General features: G+C 57.4%; 1 protein-coding gene across 1 annotated transcript in view; it reads left to right on the top strand.

Moving 5' to 3' along the window:
• The window catches only part of gabrg1 (gamma-aminobutyric acid type A receptor subunit gamma1), a 229,530-nt gene that overhangs the window by 157,101 nt on the left and 48,286 nt on the right, over window positions 1–24,143 (top strand). The window contains exons 6-7 of the mRNA XM_072496690.1: window positions 2,106–2,243; window positions 22,861–23,013. Of these exons, the coding sequence (XP_072352791.1) occupies window positions 2,106–2,243; window positions 22,861–23,013 (291 nt within the window). The remainder of the gene's footprint in view (window positions 1–2,105; window positions 2,244–22,860; window positions 23,014–24,143) is intronic.

The following is a 24,143-nucleotide window of genomic DNA, read 5'->3' as shown; positions in this document are numbered from 1 at the left end:
TTATTCCAATTAAAGGGCAATTTAGCGTGGCCAATCCACCTATCCTGCACATCTTTGGGTTGTGGGGGCGAAACCCACGCAGACACGGGTAGAATGTGCAAACTCCACATGGACAGTGACCCAGGGCCGGGATTCGAATCCGGGTCCTCTGTGACATAGGCAGCAATGCTAACCACTGTGCCACCGAGCTGCCCTCCCATATGCTTTATTAACCACTCTCAACCTGTTCTGCCACTTTCAATTATTTATGTGCATATTCATGCAGGTTCCTTTGTTTCTGCACCCATTATAGATTTGTATCCTTTATGTCATATTGTCTCTCTGTGTCCTTCCTACAAACATGAATTACTTCACACTTCTCTGTATTCTCCTCTTGCCTGCCTTTTTCATCAACCTGTCAAAAAACCTCGTCAGCAAGCAACGCCTGGCATAGCCGATGAGAAACAGAATTTATTTTCTGAAATTGTTTGAGATAAGGGGCGTCATTCTCCGAACCCCCGCAGGGCGATCTGACCCCGGGGGGTTCCCCCACGGTGGCCTGGCCCGCGACCGGGGCCCACCGATCCGCGGGCGGGCCTGTGCCGTGGGGGCACTCTTTCCCTTCCGCCTCCGCCACGGCCTCCAGCATGGCGGAGGCGGAAGAGACTCTCCCCATTGCGCATGCGCGGGAAACTGTCGGCGGCCGCTGACACTCCCGCGCATGCACCGCATTTCCGCGCCAGCTGGCGGGGCACCAAACGCCATTTCCGCCAGCTGCCGGGGCAACAAACGCCATTTGCACCAGCTGGTGGGGCGTAAATCCCTCCGGCGCCGGCCTAGCCCCTCAATGTTGGGGCTCGACCCCCAAAGATGCGGAGCATTCCGCACCTTTGGGCCGGCGCGATGCCCGTCTGATTGGCGCCGTTTTGGGCGCCAGTCGGCGGACATCGCGCCGTTGGGGGAAAATTTCGCCCCTGGATTGGGTCTGGATTCTCTGTTTTTGGGACTATGTCCTCACGCCATCAGGAAAACTGGCGTCAAAACAGGGGCTGGTTTAGCACAGGGCTAAATAGCTGGCTTTTAAAGCAAACCAAGGCAGGCCAGCAGCGCGGGTTCAATTCCCGTACCAGCCTCCCCAAACAGGCGCTGGACAATGGCGACTAGGGGCTTTTCACAGTAGCTTAGTTTGAAGCCGACTTCTGACAATAAGCAATTTTCAATTCATTTTTTCAAAAGGCCACAGATTCACTGTCTTGCAGGGGGCTAGCAGACAGCTGTTGTGGAGCTCGCAGCTCCAGCTGCTGATATGACCCCCGCACTTCCAGGTCAGAGGCCGTGCATGCGCAGGGCGGTGGCCGTGCTCCATGGCAGATTCAGCCCGTGGACCTGGACCGCCGAAATAGTGCTCGACCCAGACCGCCCATAACCCTAGCCCCCAGTCCCGAAAGATCGGCCCTCCCCGACTGTGGCGGCCGCGGATCGAGTCCGCAGCCGCTTGGCAAGTTTCCCGAATGGCAGATTAGAACCACGCCGTCGGAAATTCATCAGCAGAATAGCAGGCGGGCTTCAGGCAATGTCCTGAGGCGGTGGATACTTAGCGCAGCGTACTCCACGAGTACACCGCTTTTCGGTGGGTGGAGAACAGCGGAACCAGCGGTGGTACCGATTTCGTGAGGGAAAATGGATTCTCCGCCCCGTTGCCGAACGTGATTTTGGCGTCGGGGTGTGGAGAATCCAGCCCAAGAATTTTTAAAAAATATAAGTTTAGAGTACCCAATTATTATTTTTTTCCAATTAAGGAGCAATTTAGTGTAGCCAATCCACCTAACCTGCACATCTTTGGGCTGTGGGGGTGAAACCCATGCCGACACCGGGAGAATGTGCAAACTCCACTGGAGAGTGACCCAGGGCTGGGATTCAAACCCAGGTCCTCAGCGCTGCAGTCCCAATGCTAACCACTGTGCCTCGTGCCATCCCAAATTAGGCCCAGAAGCCAAAAAATCATATGTAGAAAATCTAGACTGATCTGCCCAGTGGTGTAATGCATTTGCTTTTGAAGTAGACTTTTGAAGTCAGCATGAGTTAACGTTTTGTTGTTTTCTACATCTCATGAATTTCATTTGTAGATGGGTTCCCGAAAAATGAAATTATGTATCGCTGGAAACATGACCCAGTTGAAATTGTTCATCAAAAACATTGGCGACTTTACCAGTTTGCATTTGATGGATTCCGAAACACCACCGATGTAATGCACACGCAATCTGGTAAGAAAACGCATCAACATTTCTACAAAAGTATTATCTTTTGTTTAACAAATATTACCTTGTGATGTTAAGTGTGATCACATTCTTATAAAATAATAAAATATTTTCAGAAATTGCCTTGCTATCTCAGTTGGTAAGGTAGGTTGTCAAATGTGGCATTGCATGATGAAGACCAAAAAGGGGTGGTTTGCTATCTCATCTGTACTGAATTATATGATCTTGCCAGCGTGACGGTAGGATTTCCATGATAGTTTCAACAGACCTGGGTTGAGAAATAGAAAGCTGCTCTCAGGTATATATATATACCCTATATATATGTCTCGTTAAATCTCGCGCGACGTTCCTGTAATGATATGTATACATGTAGATAACTAAAGGATTCATTATAACATCTAGCTGTAACACTACCACTAGATTCCACTATAAGTATCAGCTCCCAGAGGATCTTGGTCTCTTTCAACCCAGGAGTGACTAGACAGCAGTAGTGTACGATAGATAGATCACAGCATAGTTAGCACATGTAGTTTTGAATCAGTTAATACATTAATATTTAATTACTTTATTACTAGTGATCGTCCTGTAGAGTGTCAAACTCAATTATAATTAATCATTACTTAATAAATTAGTTTGCTTTAAGTTGAAGATTCGTGGTTTCTTCAGGATCACACCATCAGAACATCTGGATATACAGCAACTAGTAACGATACATATTACTGAACCCAGTAATATGACAGTTCCAAGCGTCGCAAATCTCGTAAGAGTCGGGCGCGATGGGAACGCCTCGCGAGGTCTAACGAGATCTTTTTTTTTAACAAACAATTTTATTGAGGTATTTTTGGCATTGTAAACAGTAACAATATACATAAGTGTGCAAATATAAATTACAAAAACATAGTGCAAATAACTTCCTCTCTCGCAAATAGACCCGCCTGTTCTTCCCCCCTACTCTACACTATTCTATTCCCCCCCCCCCCCCCTGCTGACGATTAGTTCCCCGCAAAGAAGTCGATGAATGGTTGCCTCCTCCAGGCGAACCCCGATAGTGATCCTCGTAAGGCGAACTTGATTTTTTTCCAAGCTGAGAAAACTTGCCATGTCCGACAGCCATACTTCGGTCTTTGGGGGCTTTGAGTCCCTCCAGGCCAACAGTATTCGTCTCCGGGCTACCAGGGAAGCAAAGGCCACAACATCGGCCTCTATCCCCTCCTGGACTCCCGGGTCCTCTGACACCCCAGAAATCGCCACCTCTGGACTCATCGCCACCCTTGTTTTCAGTACCCGGGAAGGTCTAACGAGATCTGACAAGACATCATGGGCGAAATTCTCCGGAAATGGCGCGATGTCCGCCGACTGGCGCCCAAAACGGCGCCAATCAGACGGGCATCGCGCCGCCCCAAAGGTGCGGAATGCTCCGCATCTTTGGGGGCCGAGCCCCAACATTGAGGGGCTAGGCTGACGCCGGAGGAATTTCCGCCCCGCCAGCTGGCGGAAACGGCCTTTGTTGCCCCACCAGCTGGCGCGGAAATGACATCTCCGGGCGGCGCATACGCGGGAGCGTCAGCGGCCGCTGACAGATTCCCACACATGCGCAGTGGAGGGAGTCTCTTCCACCTCCGCCATGGTGGAGACCGTGGCGGGGGCGGAAGGGAAAGAGTGCCCCCACGTCACAGGCCCGCCCGCGGATCGGTGGGCCCCGATCGCGGGCCAGGCCACCGTGGGGGCACCCCCCGGGGTCAGATCGCCCCGCCCCCCCCCAGGACCCCGGAGCCCGCCCACGCCGCCTTGTCCCGCCGGTAAGGTAGGTGATTTAATTTACGGCGGCGGGACAGGCAATTTATCGGCGGGACTTCGGCCCATCCGGGCCGGAGAATCGAGCGGGGGGGCCGCCAACCGGCACGGCGCGATTCCCGCCCCCGCCGAATATCCGGTGCCGGAGACTTCGACAACCGACGGGGGCGGGATTCACGCCAGCCCACGGCGATTCTCCGACCCGGCGGGGGGCCGGAGAATGTCGCCCCATGATCTGGACTTCACCCTCGCTCGGCTGTGTCCAATGTTCACAATAGTGAGCTGTAGCTTGTGAAATGTAGCACAACTCCCTATTCGAGCCCTGGCATGAACCAGTGGCATAGTGGTTCAGGGTTGCAGAGACCTTCACGGCAAATGGCATAGGTGCCGCATTGTCTCTCTGTTGAGATGGAGTCTCCTGCTGCACATTCTGTCCGGTAGCAAATAAAACGGCACTACTTAGGAAAGGAGGGAGCATGAAAATGGAAATCTACAGACCTTGTAGCCCAACATCATTAAAAAGGAAAAGGCTAGAATCTATTGTAAAGAATGTGATAATCAGACATTTAGAAAATAATGATCGAATTGGGCAGAGTCAACATGGAATTATGAATGGAAATCAGGGGCGGGATTCTCCGACATCACGCCGGGTCGGAGAATCGCCGGGAGGCGGCGTGAATCCCGCCCCCGCCGTCTCCCGAAGTTTCCGAATGCTGAAAAGTCGGCGAGGCGTCAATCGCGCCGCCCGCCTCGGAGAATGGCGGGAGCCGGTGCGACGCTATGGACCCCGGGGCTGCCCGTATTCTCCCGGCCGGATGGGCCGAAGTCCCGCCGACTTGACCATGGGTCACGTTGGAGTAAATCAAAACACCTATATAACGGCGTCAACCAGTGCTGATGGTTGATGCCGTACAGCGTGGAGGTAGGTCACGGCGTGGGGGGTGGCCGCAGGATAAGTGACGGCGTGGCCGCAGTCTGTGTGTGTGTGGGGGAGGGGTGTGTGTGGGGGGGGGAGCTGTGTGGGGGGGGCCCGTGGGGGGGGGGGGGGGGGGCTGTGGGGGAGGGGGCTCTGTTGGGGGGAGTCTGGGGGTAAGTGCCGGGGAGGGGGGAGAGTGCCGGGGAGGGGGGGAGAGTGCCGGGGAGGGGGGAGAGTGCCGGGGAAGGGGGTGAGAGTGAGTGCCGGGGATGGGGGGAGAGTGCCGGGAGGGGCGGAGAGTGCCACGGAGGGAGGGGTTAGTGCGAGTGCTGAGGAGGGGGGGGTGAGTGCCGGGGAGGGGGGCGAGGGCAAGGGAGGTCGTCCGTCTGGCCAGGACCTCACGGACCAGGAATGCAGGAGGAGACTCCGGATGAGCCGGGAAACCGTGGCACACATCTGCCACATGCTGGCACACCTGGCACCGCGTGGCACTGGGGGAGGACACCCTCTCCCCGTGTCCGTCAAAGTTACGGTGGCCCTGAACTTTTATGCCATGGGGTCATTCTAGGCGCTGAGTGGGGACCTGTCCGGCATCTCGCAGGCATCGGTGCACCAGTGCATTCGGGCAGTGACAGACACCCTTTATACTATTGTGGATCGCTACATCCGGTTCCCTGTGGACGTGGCCAGCCAGGATGCCCGGGCCGTGGGCTTCTCTGCCCTGACTGGTTTTCCCATGGTCCACGGCACGCTCGATGGGATGCACATCGCCGTGCGGCCACCTGCAGATAACAGGGCCGTGTTCACCAACAGGAACGGGACCTATTCCATGAACATCCAGGTGGTCTGTGACCACCGCATGATTATCCTGCACGTCTGTGCCCGGTACCCGGGAAGTGTTCATGACTCATAGGTGTTGTTGCGGTCTTACATCCCCGGCATGTTCGAGGGACGCTACCCCCGGCTGAGGGGCTGGTTGCTGGGCGACAGTGGTTACCCGTTGCGGTCGTGGCTGATGACGCCTATACGGAGGCCACAGAGTGACGCGGAGAACAGCTACAATGATGCCCATGCAGCGATAAGGTGCCTGGACCTCTCTGGGGGGGGCCCTCCAATACCCGCCAGATAGGGTTGGCCACATCATTATGGTGTGCTAAGTCCTGCACAACATAGCCCAGCAGAGGGGCGATGTGCCGCAGGCAGAGGAGGAGGAAGGGGAGGAGCAGCAGGAAGAGGCGCAGACCTCCCCAGATGAGGAGGATGGGGGCAATGGTCAGGGTAGACGGGCTGGACATGGGCGGGTGGCTGCCCACCATTACCGGCTGGGTCAGCGTGCACGGGACAGGCTGATAGCCGCCCGGTTCCCTGACTAGGTGGGGCGTGGAAATCACCGAGTATGGGCACACACCACGGAACCAGCCGACCACCCTCACCCCCCCACCCAACCAGCGCTAACACCCTCACCCCGCCTCATCCACCCAGCACCAACACCCTCACCTCCTCTCACCCACCCAGCACCAACACCCTCACCCCCCCACCCACCCACCCACCAACCACACCCATCCCACCCACAAGCACACCACCCCTCCATTGCAGATCCACCTGGGCTCACATGGTCGCCGGTGTATGCATGTCTATTGCAGGCCATGGAGGATGATGACGACCCGCTCTGTGATGAGCTCCTGGCTCCACATCATTGGACAATGTCTGACCCATGGCCACAGTACGACCATCCACCCGGACCATCCCTGCATGCGGCCGTGATACTGCAACGCACGGTCCCGTCCTCTGCCCCGGGGTATGGCGAGGGCGGCCAAGGGGGAGGGGGGCCAGACTCACCTGGGGCTGACGTAAGACCACCCCTCACACACACACTGGCGCTCAACGTACATGACACCCCCGCACACTTCGGACAGAGCACAAAGGCAGATTCTGTAGGTGTGAAAGTGATTTTAATAACAAGCAGTCCATACACGTTCCCTAGCCCCGACATTGAGGAAAAAATAATCAGCACTTCGAGTATTCGCAAAGGTCCTTTATTTAACCCGAAGTTCGTGGAGGGAGTTAGAGTGACCACAGTCCTTCTAATGGTCCCTCCCTTACAAGAGTACAGCAGTACTTTATATGGCACAATAAGCAATATTTAGAAAAACGGGACATTCCTTTGATAAGCCCAGAGACAGAAAAGCGAGCAGCGTTAAACAACAGGCCTTGAATTCCTAGCCTAAGAACAATAATAATTGTCTACTGTCAGCAACAATGTACAGCTGTGCACTTGGTTACATAGTCTGACCTTCTGCCTATTACATGCAGAACTTCTTGACTGAAATAAAGCTAATATATCCATCATGCTTTGCCAAGTGCCTATTGCCATTAAATATAGTCAAGAAGCCGGTTACGAAAAAATACAGGGTATTAAGGCAACTACTCCGCCAACTAAAGTCCCTTCTACATTTCCCTCCTTGATCAACACATTGTTCGTACATTAGTGTCCTCAGCAGCAAAGGGTGGGTTATAATGTAAGGGGAATGGACGTATGATAGACACCTGGGGTGCCATTCTCCGACCCCCCAGAGGGTCGGAGAATGGCCGTTGGCCGCCGTGAATCCCGCCCCCGCTTGTTGCCGAAGTCTCCGAAGGGAGAAAAGTCGGCGGAGCGTTAATGTCGCCGCTGCCGTCGGAGAATGTCACGGGTCTGCGCAAGGCAGCCGATTTTCGGCCTGCCGATATTCTCCCTTCCGGATGGGCCGAAGTTCCGTCGACGTGATGACCGTTCACGTCGACGTAAATTAAACCTCCTTTTCATCGGCGTGACCCTGTGCTCCAGGTTCACGCCGACCAGCGTGGAGGTGAGTGACGGCCTGGGGGGTTGGCTCTGGGCAGGCGATGGCGTGGCCGCAGTCTGAATGCGTGAGGAGAGGTGTGTCTCGGGTTGTGTGTGTGTGTGTGCGGCGGGGGGGGGGGGGTGGTTAGAGTAGGCTGGGCTCCGGGAGAGTGCCGCGAGGGGGTCCGTGCCTGGGAGGGGGATGGGGGGGGGGGCGGGTCCCTGCCGGGGAGGGGGATGGGGGGTCCGTGGAGGTTGGGGGGGGTCCGTGCCGGGGTGGAGGTTGGGGGGGGGGTCCGTGCCGGGGTGGAGGTTGGGGGGTGGGTCCGTGCCGGGGAGGGGGATGTGGGGTCCGTGCAGGGGTGGAGGTTGTGGGGGGGTCCGTGCCGGGGTGGAGGTTTGGGGGGGGGTCCGTGCCGGGGAGGGGGATGGGGGGTCCGTGCCGGGATGGAGGTGGGGGGGGGGTCCGTGCCGGGGAGGGGGATGGGGGGTCCGTGCCGGGATGGAGGTGGGGGGGGGTCCGTGCCGGGGAGGGGGATGGGGGGTCCGTGCCGGGGTGGAGGTTGGGGGGGGTTCCGTTCCGGGGAGGGGGATGGGGGGTCCGTGCCGGGGAGGGGGATGCGAGGGCAAGTGAGTTGGTCCACCTGGCCAGGTGCCAGCCTCCAACAGTTGGACCCATGCGGTCCATGCCACCTGGCTGGGGGGAGGAGGGGATATGGGCAATGATGACATGTCGTCGTTCCCCTCCCCCCCACCAGGCCGTCATGTTTTCCGATCATCCAGCGATGTTGGCCGCCGTGGCGGCAGCCACTCATGTCTATGTTGCCCTGGATGAGGAGGAGGAAGAGCGTGCCAGAGAGGCGGCGCAGGCTGCCGCAGAGGGACAGGCGGCAGCCGCCCAGGCTGGAGGGACACCTGACCGACAGGACGAGGAGGGGGAGGAGGACTTTGCGGCCCCACGGCAACGGAGGCACCCGAGGGCGCCCCGTGTTAACCATGTGTAGACATCGGTGCATCCGGGCAGTGACAGATGCCCTATATGCCATGGCGCACCGCTACATCCGCTTCCCCATGGACCGGGCCAGCCACGATGCCCGGGCCATGGGCTTCTCTGCCGTGGCCGGGTTCCCCATGGTCCAGGGCGCGATCGATGGGATGCACGTCGCCGTGCGGCCACCTGCAGATAACAGGGCCATGTTCACCAATAGGAAGGGGACCTATTCGATGAACATACAGGTGGTCTGCGACCACCGCATGATGATCCTGCAAGTCTGAGCCCGATACCCAGGCAGTGTACACGACTCATACGTGTTGTCGCGGTCATCCATCCCCGGCATGTACGAGGGACGCCATCCCCGGCTGAGGGGCTGGTTGTTGGGCGACAGGGGCTACCCATTGCGATCGTGGCTGGTGACGCCTATACGGAGGCCACGCAATGAGGCGGAGAACCGCTACAATGATGCCCATGTAGCGACAAGGGGAGTGATAGAGAGGTGCTTTGGCGTGCTGAAGATGCGTTTCAGGTGCCTGGACCTCTCTGGGGGCGCCCTCCAGTATCGGTCAGATAGGGTCGGCCGCATCATTGTGGTGTGCTGCGTCCTGCACAACATAGCCCAGCAGAGGGGCGATGTGCCGCAGGCAGAGGAGGACGGAGTGGAGGAGCAGCAGGAAGAGGCGCAGTCCTCCCCAGATGAGGGGGATGGGGGTAATGGTCAGGGCAGACGGGGTAGACACAGGCGGGTGGCTGTCCACCGTTAGCGGCTGGCCCAGCGGGCATGAGACAGACTGATAGCCGCCCGCTTCACTGACTAGATGGGCGTGGGAATCGGGTAGTATGGCCACAGACCGCACACCATGGCAACAGCCGACCACCCACACCCCCCACCCATCCACCCACCCAGCACCCTCACCCAGCTCCCCAACCCCACCCACCCCACCCGCATGCACACCACCCCCCCCCATTGCCGATCCACCTGCGGCACAACGGGCCGGGCTCACACAGTTGCGGGTGGACGCGTGTCTATTGCAGGCCATGGAGGATGATGACAACCCGCCCTGCGATGAGCTCCTGGCTCTACATCGTTGGACTATGTCTGACCCATGGCCACAGTACCACCATCCACAGGGACCATCCCTGCATGCGGCTGTGACACTGCAGCGCACGGTCCCGTCCTCTGCCCGGGGGATGTTGATGGCGGCCCAGTGGGAAGGGGGCAGACTCACCTGGGGCTGAGGTAAAACCACCCCTCACACACACACTTGCGCTCAACGTACATGACACCCCCGCACGCTTTGGACAGAGCACAAAGGCAGCTTCTGTAGGTGTAACATTGACTTTAATAACCAAAGGAGTTCATGCACGTGCCCTAGCCCCTAAAACTCATCTGTGCCCTGCACCCGTGCCAACTTACTCAGTGTCTAATTGTTTGGCCTTACGGGCTCTTTGACTACGTCTACGTGGTTCCCCAGATGGTACAGCAGAACTGGAGGTGGACTCCTGTGATTCCTGCCCTCTGACACTGGATCCCTTTGGCGGCCGTTTCCTGGGGCGTCCTGGCCTAGATGGGCCAGGCGGCGGCCCGGGCGACTGGGATGGCGAGCTGCCAGCCTGTCCTGCCCGTTGCCCACCCGATGCACCTGGGACGGAAGGGGGGGGAGTCCGAGGTGTCGCGGTGTACCGGGACCTCCCCTACAGGGGGAGCCGGGATGGACCACACCACCTCCTCCTCCCTCGGGGTGCCCGATGGCCCCCAGGCCTCTACGTGGGTGGGGGATGCGAACGGACTGGCCATCCGACGCCCCCCCGACATCTGGCGCTGCCAGTCCTGGAGGCCCGTGCTGGTATCGACAGGGGTCTGCAGGTTTGCAGCCATGGAGCCCAGGGTGTTGGCAAACCCTGTCTGTGACAGTGCGACGCCGGCTCGCACATGGCCACTGGCGCCGATGCCCTCAGCGATGGCCTGCAGAGACTGGGCCCTGGCCTGCTGAGACTGGGCCATGGCCTGCAGAGACAGGGCTATGGCGTTGAGCGCCTCTGCCATCTGGCGCTGGCACTGGCTCATGGCCTCCTGTGAGAGGGCATCCAATATCCTGGGCCACAGACGCCGCCTGCACGGAAAGCCCCAGGCCTCGCAAACCGTTCCCCATGTCTGACACCGTCGCACCCATTGCCTCCACCGCGGACGCCACCCGTGCGGTGTCAGCTTGGGTGGCACGCATGACCGGCACCACTCCCAGCTCCTGGACGCGGGTGGACTCCTCCACCTGCGACTGCAGCCGCCGCAAGCCGCCCGTCACCCTCTTCGCTCGTCTCCGGGTCGGTGGTTGCATCGGATCTATGTGTGGGTGTGGTAAATCCAGGAACCCGGGATCCATCTGGGCGGCAGATGTTCGCTTGGGCTGGGCTGCCCTCCGACCGCAGGGCCCCTCTGCTGCTCCTACCTCCACCTGCTGTACCGGGACGGCTGTGGTGCGCACCAGTGAGTGTACCAACCACCTCATCACTAAAGTGCCCAACCGAGGTGAGTGTTTCTGCGATGGTCAGGGTGTTGGTGACAGCAGTGGCGTTGTGTCGTACTCTTCGTCCCACTCTGAGTCCATGGCACTTTGGGGTGGGGGTTCGTCTCCACTCATCCACTCTGAGTCACTGTCCGGTATTTCGTCTTCCTGGGTAGTGCTGTCCCGGGTAGGGGTGTCCTGGGCAGTGCTGTCCCAGGTAGTGCTGTCCCGGGTAGTGGTGTCCCGGGTAGTGGTGTCCCGGGTAGTGGTGTCCTGGGTAGTGGTGTCCTGGGTAGTGGTGTCCTGGCTCGGATGTGACGGGGGCCTGTGGCTGCCTCCCTCGTCGCTGGGTGGTCGCTCCCGCACGTGACGGGGGTGTCGTCTCCCTGTTGCTCCAGGTCTCTCCGTCTCCCGTGGTGTGCGAGGGGCATCCTGCGGGCGTCGCATGCTGGAGGGTGCGTGTCTCTCCGTCTCCCGTGGCCTCCGGGGGGCATCCTGCGGGCGGTCTGCATCTGCGGGGATGGGTGCCTGGACGTTTGGTCCTGCGATACACAATGAAGCATGCATGGTTAGACATTAGGCAGTGATCAGGTGATATGGGGGAGGGGGATATAGGGGAGGGGGGTTATGGGGACGGGCTGTCGGTGGCTCACTTGCTACTACCCCCCCGACCTCTGCATCAGCAACCTCCCGGTCGTCAGGTCCGCCAACCAGTTCCAGGGCCCTCTCCTCGTGTTCGGTCAGTGGCCTCTCATCAGCGGGGCCTCCTCCAGTCCTCACATGCTCCCTATTGTTGTGTGCGCGCTTATCCTGTGGGGGGGGGGGGGGGTGGCAGGGGTAAAAGGCAACACTGTTAGGCAGGTATATGAATGCACGCCATCGGTTGCGCGTGAATTGCAGAGGTTAAGGTTAGGGCTGGATTCACTTGGGGATATGGGGGATATGGAGGAAGGGGGGATATGGGGGAGGGTGGGAGGGGGGATATGGGGGAGGGGGATATGGAGAGGGGGGATATGGGGCAAGGGAGATATGGGGGAGGGGGGTATATGGGGGATATGGGGAGGGGGGATATGGGGGAGGGGGATACGGGGAAAGGGGGAGGGGGGATATGGGGAGGGGGGATATGGGGGAGGGGGATATGGGGCAAGGGGGGATATGGGGGAGGGGGGATATGGAGGATATGGGGGAGGGGGGATATGGGGGAGGGAGGATATAGGGGAGGGGGTATGGGGAGGGGGATATGGGGAATGGAGGGATATGGGGAGGGGGGTATGGGGAAGGGGGGATATGGGGGAAGGGGGGATATGGGGGATATGGGGAGGGGGGATATGGGGGAGGGGGGATATAGGGGAGGGGGGGGTATGGGGAGGGGGATATGGGGAATGGGGGGATATGGGGAGGGGGGATATGGGGGAGGGGGATATGGGGGAAGGGGGATATGGGGGATATGGGGAGGGGGGATATGGGGGAGGGGGATATGGGGGAGGGGGGATATGGGGGAAGGGGGGATATGGGGGAGGGGGATATGGGGGAGGGGGGATATGGGGGAGGGGGATATGGGGAGGGCGGCTATGGGGAGGGGGGATATGTGGGAGGGGGGATTTGGGGGAGGGGGTATATGGGGGAGGGGGGATATGGGGGAAGGGGGGATATGGGGGATATGGGGAGGGGGTATGGGGGAGGGGGGATATGGGGGAGGGGGGTATGGGGGAGGGGGGATATGGGGGAGGGGGGATATGGGGGAGGGTGGGGTATGGGGAGGGGGGTATGGGGGAAGGGGGATATGGGGATATGGGGAGGGGGGATATCGGGGAGGGGGATATGGGGAGGGGGATATGGGGGAGGGGGGATATGGGGGTAGGGGGGATATGGGGAGGGGGGATATGGGGGAGGGGGGATATGGGGAGGGGGGGTATGGGGCAAGGGGGGATATGGGGGAGGGGGGATATGGGGATATGGGGGAGGGGGGATATGGGGGAGGGGGATATGGGGGAAGGGGGGGTATGGGGGGAGGGGGATATGGGGGGGAAATGGGGGAAGGGGGGATATGGGGGTAGGCGGGAAATATGGGGGGGAATAGGGGAGGGGGATATGGGTGATGGGGGAGGGGGGTATGGGGGAGGGGGATATGGGGGAGGGGGATATGGGGGAGGGGGATATGGGGGAAGGGGGGACATGGGTGATATGGGGGAGGGGGGATATGGGGAGGGGGGATATGGGGAGGGGGGATATGGGGGTGGGGGGGATATGGGGGAGGGGGATATGGGGGAAGGGGGGTTATGGGGGAGGGGGGATATGGGGGAAGGGGGGATATGGGGGGAGGGGGGGATATGGGGAGGGGGGATATGGGGGAAGGGGGGATATGGGGGATATGGGGAGGGGGGATATGGGGGAGGGGGGATATAGGGAGGGGGGATATGGGGGAGGGGGTATGGGGAGTGGGCATTTGGGGAGGGGGTATATGGGGGAGGGGGGATATGGGGGAAGGGGGGATATGGGGGATATGGGGAGGGTGGATATGGGGCAGGGGGGATATGGGGGAGGGGGGATATGGGGAAGGGGGGCTATGGGGAAGGGGGGATATGGGGGAGGGGGGATATGGGGAAAGGGGGGATATGGGGGAAGGGGGATATGGGGGAAGGGGGGATATGGGGGAGGCGTGGATATGGGGGAAGGGGGGATATGGGGGATATGGGGAGGGGGATATGGGGGAGGGGGGATATGGGGGAGGGGGTATGGGGAGGGGGCATTTGGGGGAGGGGGTATATGTGGGAGGGGGGATATGGGGGAAGGGGGATATGGGGGATATGGGGAGGTTGGATATGGGGCAGGGGGGATATGGGGGAGGGGGATATGGGGGAAGGGGGGATATGGGGAAGGGGGGATATGGGGGAGGGGGATATGGGGGAAGGGGGGATATGGGGGAAGGGGGGATATGGGGGAGGCGGGGACATGGGGGAAGGGGGGATATGGGGGAGGGGGGATATGGGGGGAGGGGGGATATGGGGGAGTGGGGATATGGGGGAGGGGGGTATGGGGGGAGGGGGGATATGGGGGAAGGGGGGATATGGGGAGGGGGGATATGGGGAGGGGGATATGGGGAAGGGGGGATATGTGGGAAGGGGGGATATGGGGGTGGGGGGATATGGGGAAGGGGGGATATGGGGGAAGGGGGGATATGGGGCAGTGGGGATATGGGGGAGGGGAGGATATGGGGAGGGGGGATATGGGGGAGGGGGGATATGGGGGATATGGGGGAGGGAGGATATGGGGATATGGGGGAGGGGGGATATGGGGGAGGGGAGATATGGGGGAGGGAGGATATGGGGGAGGGGGGGCTATGGGGGATATGGGGGAGGGGGGATATGGGGGAGGGGGGATATGGGTGAGGGGGGGATATGGGGAGGCTCACCCTGCCTGCTCTGACGAGGTCGTTCACCTTCCTGTGGCACTGTGTGCCTGTCCGTGGTGTCAGGGCCGCAGCGGTGACGGCCTCTGCCACTTCCCTCCACAGACGCTGGCTGTGGCGTGGGCAACTCTGCGGCCGTGCCCGGGATGCAGGGCGTCCCTCCTCTGCTCCACCGCGTCCAGGAGTGAAATGAGTTCCCCTGTCACTGTTAATACCCATCGGTATTCCAAACCTAGGCATTATTTATTTCAATAGAATATTTACAACTGTTCTAGCATCATCTCTTTTGGTCGGAAAAGCCTCTACCCACCGTGAAAACATGTCCACTATCACCAGCATGTATTTGAATCCTTTAGCCATTGGCATGTGTACAAAATCTATCTATGGTCACACTGCTGGGTACTCACCCTGGCTGCCCTCAGTAGGTCGTGGAGCTTTTTGGGTGTCACTCACGGTTGCGCCCACCTCCCTACACAGAAGCCGGGCCACGTTGGCTGGCACCCTCCGGCCGGGTCTGGGGTACAGGCGCTCCCTCCTCTCCTCGAGGACGTCCAGCAGCGTCCCCAGGTCGTGGTGTGTGAACCTGGGCGCTGCTCGGCGTGGAGCCACGGTCCTCCATCGGCGGCCTGTGCGCTCGCGTCACCTGTTGTGCGCCACGGCGTCGCGTCGTTTACGTGGCGCCGGGTCTCCGACGCCGCACCCCCACGCTTCCCGCCACGCCCCTGCTAGCACCGTTGTAGGCCGGAGAATGCCGTCTCGGAACGGGCACCGGCAGCGAGGTAAAATGCGCCCATTTTCCCGCCAGTGCCCACAGTCTGTAGCCGGAGCGGAGAATCGCGGTTGGTCAAATACACTTGATGAAGTGCTGCAGATCCTACACTGAATTCCTCTGAGAGTTTGGGATATTGGAACACCTGGCTTTGAGAGTCACCAGTTATGTAGCCTTTCTATGTGGTTGCCTTACCCTTTGAAGGTGGCCCAGTGTTGCTGGGCCTTGACTTAATGATTGGCTGTCGAACGTGACTCAAGAACGCACTAGTTGGCCACAGATTTTCAACCCCATTAACTCCACCGAGGCACCAATATATCATCTTTATTTACTGTGATAGTTCCATTTTAGCACTATGTTAGAACATCAATGCATTAGTTAGCTGCTACAGATTTTTAAAAAATCTCTCGGGCGAGATTCTCTGACCCCCCGCCGGGTCGGAGAATTGTCGGGGGCTGGCGTGAATCCCGCCCCCGTCGGTTGCCGAATTCTCCGGCACCGGAGATTCGGCGGGGGCGGGAATCGCGCCGCGCCGTTTGGCGGCCATCCCCCCCCCCGCGATTCTCCGGCCCGAATGGGCCGAAGTCCCGCTGCTAGAATGCCTGTCCCGCCGGCGTGGATTAAACCACCTACCTTACCGGTGGGACAAGGCGGCGCGGGCGGGCTCCGGGGTCCTGGGGGGGGGGGGGGGGGCGCGGGGCGATCTGGCCCCGGGGGGTGCCCCCACGGTGGCCTGGCCCGTGATCGGGGCCCACCGATCCGCGGGAGGCCTGTGCCGTGGGGGCACTCTTTTCCTTCCGCCTTCGCCACGGTCTCCACCATGGCGGAGGCGGAAGAGACTCCCTCCACTGAGCATGCACGGGGATGCCGTGAGCGGTCGCTAACACTCCCGCGCGTGCGCCGCCCGGAAATGTCATTACCGCGCCAGCTGGCGGGGCGGAAATCAGTCCGGCGCGGGCCTAGCCCCTCAAGGTTAGGGCTCGGCCCCACAAGATGCGGAGGATTCCACACCTTTGGGGTGGCGCGATGCCCGACTGATTTGCGCCGTTTTTGGCGCCGGTTGGCGGACATCGCGCCGATACTGGAGAATTTCGCCATATACCTTCCTGGTCACATACCGGGGGCGCATTTCTCCCATCAGGAGACTAAGTCCCGACGCCGGAGTGAAAACCGGAGTGTTTCACTCCGGCGTCGGAGGCCGTTCCCAGCCCCCTATTCTCCCGCCCCCAGGGGGGCTAGGAGCGGCGCCGCGTAAATTACGTGACCGGCGCCGCGTAAATGGCCAGACCCCTTTTGAGCCCCCCCCCCCCCAGGTGCAGACACCTCCCTCTCCCCCCCACAGGCCACCCCCCCCAGCGTTCCCACGCTGTTCCTGCTGGCAGCGACCAGGTGTGGATGGCGCCGGCGGGAACCTGTCGTGTTGGGCAGGCCACTCAGCCCATCCGGGTCGGAGAATCGCCGCTCGCCCATTACCAACGGCAAGTGGTGATTCTCCCAGCGGCCAGCCGTGATTCGCGCTGCGCCGGTTTGGGGGGGAGAATCGCGTGCGGGCGTCGGGACGGTGTGGCGGGACTCGCGCGGCGCCCGGGCGATTCTCCCACCCGGCGTGGGGGGGGGGGGGGGGGAGAATTCCGCCCCAGGTTCCCTAACATCATTGCATTCTGAATAATTGCAAATTCACCTTATAGTATAATCGGATAAGGTGTAATTAATTCTATAGAAAATGTAATAAAGAAAATATTTGGTAAACCAAATCCCAATTATTGACACATCCTCAAAACACTGTTATTCAAGTTAATTAAAATATCATTTATTTTGGACTTCCGGTGGCAGCTATGAGGGAGTAAGTCTCGCAGTTGGTGGCTCCCGCTCTGGCCAGACTTTTGGACCTTTTCCCCCCAACTTTTTTGCGTTTTTGAGTGCTGGCTTTGAAGGTGAAGTCAATCTGGCACTGGTTCCACACATTGGTGTATGGAATGAAGAACCCCAAGGGATCGAAAAAGGAGAAATAAGAAGACAAGCAAGGGCTGGGTGGAGATTGCGGCAGAAGACAATATGGCTGCTGTTCGAACCCCTGCTGTGACGGCCCAACCGTCAATGGAGGAGTTGATGCAGGTCATTCAAGAGGGTTTTGTTGGGCAGAAACGGGACTGTCTTGATCCGATAAACAAATCGATCGATCGGCTGGAGCGCAGGCTGGATGCCCAGGAAGGAACGATTCAGAAGCCGGAGAAAGCACTGGTGGACCAGGAGAAGCACCAAATGGTGGCTCAGCTGGAGGTGAGGATGCTGAAGGATCAGCAAAAAAGGCTGCTGGAGAAGGTAGAAGACCTGGAGAATAGAGCTCGCCGGCAGAACTTAAGAATTGTTGGTCTCCCGGAGGGGACTGAGGGGGCTGATGCTGGTGCGTTTGTGGCGAGTATGTTTCAGAAGCTTCTGGGGAAGGGGGCTTTTCCCCGACCGTTGGAGGTAGGCAGGGCGTACAGAGCGCTGGCGAGGAAGCCGTGGCCGGGGGACCCCCCAAGGGCGATGGTGGTCCGGTTCCAGAGGTTTTTGGACAAGGAGTGTGTTCTCCAGTGGGCCAAGCGTACGCGGAGCTGCAAATGGGACAACAGCATTTTGCGTGTCTACCAGGATCTGAGTGTGGAGGTGGCCAGAAGGAGGGCAGGCTTTAACCAAGTTAAGGCGATCCTGTTCAAGAAGAAGGTGAAATTTGGACTGTTATACCCGGCGCGTCTTTGGGTTACGCACGAGGACCAGCACCATTATTTTGAGTCGCCCGAAGATGCAATGGACTTTGCCAAGAGGAAAGGGCTGGTGCTGAACTGAGAACTTTTTGTTTTAAGTTACAACTTTTTGAGTGATGTTTATATGTTTCCATTGTCATTTCTCTTCTGTATTTGAGTTTGGTTGAAGAAGGGTGAAGTAAATGTTATTCGGTTTCTGCGAGTTTGGGGGTGGCTGATGGGGCTTTTTACTTTGTATTACTTTGATTTACACTATTGGGGGGTTTTCTGTGTGTTTTTTGTTTTAGGTTGTCTCTTATGTTAATTGGACGATTGATTGGTGATCAGCCCCCCAACTAGGCTGATCACCTGGAATGTTAGAGGGTTGAATGGGCCGGTCAAGAGGGCAAGTGTGTTCGTGCATCTGAGGGCTCTGAAGGTGGACGTGGTAATGTTGCAGGAGACACACCTGAAAGTGGCGGATCAAGTCAGGCTAAGGAAGGGTTGGGTCAGTCAGGTCTTTCATTCGGGGCTGGACACCAAGACGAGAGGGGTTGCGATTTTGATCAACAAGCGGGTGCAATTTTAGGTGGGCAGTATAGTCTCGGACAGAGGGGTGCTGCCCCGACGGTGTCACAGGCCACTATGGGGGGGCGTTATGTCATGGTTAGGGGTAAGCCGAAGGGGAGGAAGGTGGTCTTGGTTATTGTGTACGTGCCAAATTGGGATGACGTGGAATTTATAAAGAGGGTTCTGGGGAAGATACCTGACCTGGACTCGCACAAGGTGGTTATGGGAGGGGATTTTAATACAGTCATCGACCCCGGCCTGGACCGGTAGTGTTCAAAAACGGGGAGGGTGCCAGCAATGGCAAAGGAACTGATAGGGTTCATGGAGCAGATGGAGGGGGTTGACCCATGGAGATTTAGGCAGCCGAAGGGGAAGGAGTTTTCTTTTTATTTGCATGTTTACAAAGTTTATTCCTGGATTGACTTCATCATTTTGAGCAGGGATTTACTGGCGGGGGTGGTGGACACGGGGTATTCGGCCATCACTATTTCAGATCATGCCCCACACTGGTTGGAACTGCAGGTTAGTGAGGAGAGCTTCCAGCGCCCGCAATGGAGGTTGGATGTGGGGTTGTTGGCAGATGAGGCAGAGTGCGAGAGGCTGAGGAACTGCATTCAGAACTACCTGCAGGTTAATGACATGGGGTAAATCTCAGCAGCGGTGGTCTGGGAAGCGCTGAAGGCAGTGGTGAGAAGGGAGCTGATTTAGATCCGGGCTCATAGGGACAGGACGGATAGGGCAGAAATGGACCGACTGGTTAAGGAGATCTTCCAGATAGACAGAAGGTATGCGGTGACCCCGGGGGTGGCGCTCTTAAGGGAACGTCGGAGGCTGCAGGCTGAGTTCGGGGTGTTGTCCACAGGTAAGGCAGTGGAGCAGCTTAGAAAGGCGAGGGGGGCATTTTATGAACATGGGGAGAAGGCCAGCAGAATGCTTGCACAGCAGCTAAGGAAAAGGGAGGCGGCCAGGGAAATAGAGAGGATGGATGATGGGGATGGGAACTTGGTAGGGTAGCCGGCGGGACTAAACAGGGCGTTCAGGGACTTTTACAGTAGACTCTATCGCTCGGAACCCCCCACGGGGCCCGAGGGGATGGGAGATGCTTTTTGGACGGACTGACCTTCCCAAGGGTGGGTAGGGAGCTGGTGGATGGGCTGGGGGCCCCGATTAGGGCTGAAGAAATAGTTGAGGGCTTGAAGGCAATGCAGTCGGGTAAAGCCCCGGGGCCAGATGGGTACCTGGTGGAGTTCTATAAAAAGTTCTCGGGGATTTTAGGGACGTTGCTGGTCAAGGTTTTCAATGAGGCGAGGGACAGAGGGGTGCTGCCCCGACGGTGTCACAGGCCACTATTTTGTTGATATTGAAGCGGGACAAGAACCTGGAGCTATTCGGGGCATATAGGCCGATCTCCCTGCTTAATGTGGATGCCAAGTTGCTGGCCAAAATTCTGGCCTCCAGGATTGAAGATTGTGTGCCGGATGTGATTATGGAGGATCACACCGGGTTTGTCAAGGGCAGGCAGTTGGTGGCCAATAGAAGAAGGCTGCTCAACGTGTTCATGATGCCCCCGGAGAGTAGGGAGGTTGAGATAGTTGTGGCAATGGATGCGGAAAAGGCGTTCGACCGGGTGGAGTGGGACGATCTATGGGAGGTGCTGGGACGATTTGGGTTCGGTGGGGGGCTTTAACAACTGAGCCAGGCTGCTGTACCAGGCCCCGGAGGCTAGTGTAAGGACGAATAGGACGACCTCGGACTATTTTAGACTGTCCCGGGGGACAAGACAGGAGTGCCCCCTCTCCCCACTGTTGTTTGTGTTAGGTATAGAGCCGCTGGCAATTGGTCTGAGAGCTTGAAGGGGCTGGAAGGGGCTGGTTCGGTGGGGGGTGGAACATATTGCCTCGCACTACGCGGACGGCCTGCTCTTATACGTATCAGATTCAGGGGCAAGGATGGGCGAAATTATGGCGATTTTGGGGGAATTTGGCCGGTTTTCGGGGTATAAACTGAATATGACAAAGAATGAGATGTTTGTAGTCCAGGCGAGCGGTCAGGAGGGTCGGCTGAGGGAGCTGCTGTTTAGGTTGGTAGGGGACAGTTTCAGGTACTTCGGGATACAAGTGGAGCGCGACTGGGGCCCGTTACACAAGTTGAACTTGTCCCGGTTGGTTGAACAGATGAGGGGTGAGTTTCGGAGATGGGATGCGCTCCCGCTGTCGTTAGCTGGGAGAGTGCAGACGGTTAAAATGACGGTCCTACCGAGATTTCTGTTTGTGTTTCAGTGTCTCCCAATTTTCATCCCGCGGCCCTTTTTTAAGAGGGTTAATAAAATCATCCTGGGCTTTGTGTGGGCGGGTAAGTCCCCGCGAGTGAAGAAGGTGATGATCGAGTGGAATCGGGAGGAGGGGGGCTTACGCTGCCAAATTTTAGTAATTATTACTGGGCGGCTAACATAGCCATGATAAGGAAGTGGGTGGTGGGGGCGGGGTCGGTTTGGGAACGGATGGAGGCAGCTTCGTTAGGGGCACCAGTCTTGGGGCATTGATAACAGCACCTCTGCCGTTCCTGCCGGCGAGGTACTCCACCAGCCCAGTAGTGGTGGCAGCCCTGAGAATCTGGGGTCAGTGGAGGAGGTACGCTGGAGCAGTGGGAGCATCAGTTTGGTCCTCAAACTGTGACAATCACCGGTTTGCCCCGGGGAGCTTGGATGGGGGGTTCTGAGTATGGCGAAGGGCGGGAATTGAGAAGATGGGGACCTTGTTTTTAGAGGGGAGCTTCCCTAGCTTGAGGGTGCTGGAGGAGAAGTTTGGGTTGGCAAGGGGGAACAAATTTAGATATTTACAGGTGCGGGGCTTTCTGCGCAGGCAGGTTTCATCCTTCCCACTCCTGCCACTAAGGGGGATCCAGGATAGGGTAGTGTCTAGGGGATGGGTGGGAGAGGGGAGCGTCTCGGACATTTACAAAGAACTCATGGGGGCGGAGGAGACGTGGACCGAGGAGCTGAAGCGTAAGTGGGAGGAGGAGCTTGGTGGTGAGATGGACGGACGCGTTGAGCAGAATCAACGCGACCGCAACATGTGCCAGGCCCAGCTTGATCCAATTCAAGGTGGTCCACCGGGCCCACATGACAGTGGCCTGGATGAGTAGATTCTTTGGGGTAGAGGATAGGTGTGTAAAATGAGAAGGGAGGACCTGCGAACCATGTCCACATGTTCTGAGCGTGTCCAAAACTTAGAGGATATTGGTAGGGGTTTGCGGACGGGGCAGCACGGTAGCATAGTGGTTAGCACAATTGCTTCACAGCTCCAGGGGCCCAGGTTCGATTCCCGGCTTGGGGCACTGTCTGTGCGGAGTCTGCACGTTCTCCCCGTGTGTGCGTGGGTTTCCTCCGGGTGCTCCGGTTTCCTCCCACAGTCCAAAGATGTGCAGGTTAGGTGGATTGGCCATGCTAAATTTCCCTTAGTGTGCAAAAATTGTCCTTAGTGTTGGGTGGGGTTACTGGGTTATGGGGATAGGGTAGGGGTGTGGGCTTGAGTGGCGTGCTCTTTCCAAGAGCCGGTGCAGACTCGATGGGCCGAATGGCCTCCTTCCGCACTGTAAATTCTATGTCCAGAGTATTGAAAATAAGGGTGGCAATGAGTCCAGAGGTGGCGATTTTCAGGGTGTCGGAAGACCCGGGAATCCAGGAGGAGAAAGAGGCAGATGTTCTGGCCTTTGTTTCCCTGGTAGCCCGGAGATGGATACTGCTAGCTTGGAGGGACTCAAAGCCCCCGAAGTCGGAGACCTGGCTAACGGCATGGCCAGCTTTCTCGGACTAGGGAAGATTAAGTTCGCCTTGAAAGGGTCTCTGTTAGGGTTCGCCCGGAGGTGGCAACCATTCATCAACTTCTTCGTGGAAAATTAATCGCCAGCGGGGAGGGGGGGTATGTGGGAGGGGAGAGTTAGGGTAGCGTAGAATAGGGGGTCAGTTAGGCATGTCTTGGCGGGTTGGGAGTCAGTGATTGCACTATGTTTATTATTCTTTGTACATTGTTTTTATACTGTTGCTGTTGGTAATGCCAAAAATATCTCATTAAAATTGTTTATTTAAAAAAAATATCATTTATTTTTTTCTTTACAGGAGATTATGTCATAATGACAATATTCTTTGATCTAAGTAGAAGAATGGGATACTTCACTATTCAAACCTACATACCTTGCTCACTTACAGTTGTCCTGTCATGGGTGTCATTCTGGATCAATAAAGAAGCTGTGCCAGCGAGAACATCATTAGGTACAACTTGATTCCAAATAGAGTCAAAACGGTGAACTATTTATGAAGGAGCTATATGAATAAATTGTTCTGTTAAAATTAACTTTCATAAGAAATGAATATAGTTCAAGAGACATAGGACAAGAAATGAAGCTTATATATGCCTGTTTTCGGGCACTATGAAAGCCCTTAGAGTTCCAAAATGACATTTACGGGACACTATGTTTGTACAGGCATTAGCACACGTGCAGTGAACAACCACTGAAAGTGCAGAGTAGGATTCAAGAAGCCAACCAACAGCTCCATGGCTGTCCAATCACATCTTTTGATTTATATCTGTGCCTGCAGGCCTCCTTCTTCCCTGCAGACGCATCTCTCCTCCTTCCCACCTCCTCCACCAAAACCTCCAGTGCAACGTCCAATAATTGTAGGGGTTCCTGCACTCCCCTGTTGTCCTATTTTTCATTCTTTCCCAGGTGAGATTCTCTTCACCCATGACTCCCACCACCTGTTTCCGACACAATACACCTCCTGCCGCCCGCTACCACCAATGAACAGTGTTATTAATGTTAACTGCCCACACAAATCATTCAAATGAGTGGACAACAGGTAGTTTGTTCTGTTTGCACTGCAGTCAATGTGTTCAGGTTATCATACACTGAAATCCCTCCATCTGTTGCCAAATGCTTTATATTCATAGAAACCATAGAAATTGGGAGCAGGAGTAAGCAATCTGACCCTTCGGGCCTGCTGCACCATTCAATATGACCATGGCTGATCCTCAATGTCAATTCCATACCCTTGTGCTCTCCTCGCACCTCATTGACAGCTTTAAAATCTGGAAATCTATCTATTTCCTTCTTAAATGCATTCAGTGACCCGGCCTCCACAGCCTTCTGTGGTAGAGAATTCAACAGGTTCACCACCCAGAGTGAAGAATTTCTCCTCATCTTATTCCTAAATTGCCTACCCTGTATCCTAAGGCTGCGACACCTTGTTCTAGAACCAACAGTCAGAGGAAACAACATCACTGCATCCAGTTTGTTCAGCCCTGTCAGCATTTTATATGTTTCAATTAGATTCCCTCTCATTCTTCTAAATTCCAGTGAATACAGGCGCAGGCAACCCAATCTCTCCTCGTACGACAACCC

This window comes from Scyliorhinus torazame, chromosome 3 (assembly GCF_047496885.1).
Source record: "Scyliorhinus torazame isolate Kashiwa2021f chromosome 3, sScyTor2.1, whole genome shotgun sequence".
NCBI classification, from domain to species: domain Eukaryota; kingdom Metazoa; phylum Chordata; class Chondrichthyes; order Carcharhiniformes; family Scyliorhinidae; genus Scyliorhinus; species Scyliorhinus torazame.
Note: the sequence above shows the minus strand (reverse complement) of the source record. Positions and strands in the feature narration are given on the sequence as shown.